The sequence below is a fragment of the Austrofundulus limnaeus genome, unplaced genomic scaffold (genome assembly GCF_001266775.1).
Source record: "Austrofundulus limnaeus strain Quisiro unplaced genomic scaffold, Austrofundulus_limnaeus-1.0 Scaffold358, whole genome shotgun sequence".
NCBI classification, from domain to species: domain Eukaryota; kingdom Metazoa; phylum Chordata; class Actinopteri; order Cyprinodontiformes; family Rivulidae; genus Austrofundulus; species Austrofundulus limnaeus.
In genome coordinates this window covers 348827-351516 of record NW_013952760.1, presented here as the reverse complement: position 1 = coordinate 351516, position 2690 = coordinate 348827, and the positions used below count along the sequence as shown (strand labels likewise).

The window sequence follows — 2690 nt, the reverse complement described above, 5'->3', positions numbered from 1 at the left end:
CTCTAAGACGGGTGGAACCAGCAGCTGCTGGTTCTGTCAGTGTGAGCATCGGACTGAATCCAACAGGAAGTGGAAACGGTTTGAGACTTGACTCTGTCACAACACGGTTAACGTGGTTCTTTAGGATTACACCAGGATTAAACCAGGATTACACCAGGATTAAACCAGGATTACACCAGGATTAAACCAGGATTAAACCAGGATTAAACCAGGATTAAACCAGGTGGTTCAGAGCTGAAACCTGCTCATCATCATCGTCAGACTCTTCATCAGTTCCACGTCTGATTGGTTTCTAATAAAACGGTTTCAAACAGATTTATTAATCATCAGATAAAGAGTTTAAAGTTTAAAATCATTCTAAAAACAACAGAATCTTTCAGCTTCTCTCCTGAGTCTGGTTCTGGAGGTCCGTTAGAGCTCAGAACTGGTTCCAGAGCGGCACCTGCAGTCGTGGATGAGCCGGTCCTGATGATCAGAACCATCAGAAGCTGTTGGTGTAAATAAAAATCTAAAGCTGTAAATACAAGCTGGCAGAGAGAACCGGATCGTATCAGAACTTCAGATGAAATCGGATCAGCAGAACCAGAACGTTATTATGTAGAGAAGAACTTTTTCTTCAACGTTTCTTTTGTTTGACGTTATTTTGTGTCTGCAGACGTGTTCCTGTTTTTATTTGTGAAACATTTGGACCAGAACCGGAGGAAGTGAACGGGTCGTCGTTTGTTCTTCATAACAAACTTTTTTGAGTTTAAAGATTTTTCTGTTTTTCTTTTTTGTTGAACTTTATGAACCGTTTGTGGTTTGATGTCAGAATAAAGTGTTTTTTCTTCTGTCTGAGCTGGATGAGGTCCTGTGACCCGGTGACTCGGGTCAGGTGACTCGGGTCAGGTGACTCAGGTGTTCCTACAGATAAAGTTGATCCTTATTTTAAAACCAAAGAACAAAACTAAAAACTTGTTTACAGGCAGTCATCAGCCATTACATTATGACCACCTGAAGATCTTCTCTGGACCTCAGAGGGTCTGCTGCAGATGTTCTTTGAACCATTAGGGGGCTCTGGAGGACTCCTGAAGGTCTGGAGACTCCTGACAAAATTTGGACAGAACAGGGTCAGACACTGGACCTGATCCTGATGAGTTCTGACAGATGACTGGTTGTCCTCTACTCCAGGAGGTCTCTTCTGATCCAGGAGGTCTCAGATGATCCTGGAGGTCTCAGCTGATCCTGGAGGTCTCAGTTGATCCTGGAGGTCTCAGATGATCCTGGAGGTCTCAGATGATCCTGGACGTCTCAGCTGATCCTGGAGGTCTCAGTTGATCCAGGAGGTCTCAGATGATCCAGGAGGTCTCAGATGATCCAGGAGGTCTCAGATGATCCAGGAGGTCTCAGTTGATCCAGGTGGACTCAGATTACAGGACCATGCAGGTCCTTGAGGTACAGGAGGAGTTCTCAGGTGTCAGGTTTCTGTGAGCCAGGATTCGGTTCTAGCCCACAGATCTGGTCCTGGATCCAGACTGCAGTTTTTCTTTAGATCTGAACTCTCGCGATGTTTCAGACTCTCTGAATCCAGTTTTCTGCCTCAGGGTGTTTTTTGTTTTTTTTACACCCTGACAGCGGGAACGTGTCTGCGCGCGCCCGACGGGTGCGCGCAACTGCAGCAGATCCGCGCGGAGAGGGCGCGCGCACGCTCCCCATCACTTCTCATCCCACAGAAAAAGGTGGGAGGAGGGGACCGCGAGAGGCTGGCGGACCATCGGAACCTCTGCAGCATCCGAACCGAGACCAGGATCCGAACTGAAACCCGCAGATAGCCGCGGAGGCTCAGAAAACCGACTGCACCCAAACGCAGCAGGACGGCTCCTCCTCAGGTGAGCCAGGAAGGGTTCTGAAGAACCACCGTCGATCGGCCGGACCCGAACAGCAGCCCGCCCCGAACCATCAGAACCGGGCAGGTACCGCTCTGCGCCTCACGTCCTCGGTTCCTCTGACCGTGGGTTCGGACTGTGTGGATCCGGAGACTCGGTTCGGTTCCGGAGCTCGGTGTTCCTGCAGTCAGAGAGCGCCTGGGGGAGGAGCGGGCCGGTTCCGAACGGTTTATAGCAGATTCTGGACTGGGGGAGCWCCGAGACCCGAGGAGGACTCTGCACCACGTCCATGGACCCGGACCGCTGATCCACAACAGCCCAGAACCCACAGGGTCCGCCCACACCTGTCCAGTCTGTCCAGACCCGACCTGCAGGGTTCGGATGATGTAGGATCCAGCTGCCCCCCCTCCCCCACCCCCCCTGAGCACCTCGGAACCACCGCCCACCACCAGAAACCCGGAGACCCACCATGCCGGCCGGGATGAAACCTCTGGAGAAGTTCCTGAAGAAGCAGACCACGGCTCTGACCCGGGCCGGGGGGTTCGGGGGGGTGGCGGACAAGTCCACCGGAGGGACCGGGGCGTCCCGGAGGAGGGCCAGTCTGTCCCGGGTCGTCCCGTTCTTCAGGGAGACCTCACCTGAGAGCGGCCACGCGCGGGAGGTCTTCAGGTGAGTCCTGGACCCGAGCCGCAGGGCCGGATCAGAGGGTGGGGGGTCCGGGGGTCCAGATTAGAGAGGGGTCTGCTGGACCCGGACTTGGATCTGTGTTTAAATGATTTAAATCCCTGAGATTAAAATGTAATAATAATGATTTTATTTATTTAT

General features: G+C 52.3%; 1 protein-coding gene across 2 annotated transcripts in view; it reads left to right on the top strand.

Annotated features, from left to right (window-relative positions):
• The first annotated feature begins 190 nt into the window (after positions 1-190).
• The window catches only part of LOC106528085 (rap guanine nucleotide exchange factor-like 1), an 11615-nt gene continuing 9115 nt past the window's right edge, over positions 191-2690 (top strand). For both annotated transcript variants that reach the window (XM_014023157.1, XM_014023156.1), the window contains exon 1: positions 191-2534. In XM_014023157.1, coding sequence (XP_013878611.1) covers positions 2335-2534 — 200 coding nt within the window. In that variant the 5' untranslated portion in view covers positions 191-2334. The remainder of the gene's footprint in view (positions 2535-2690) is intronic.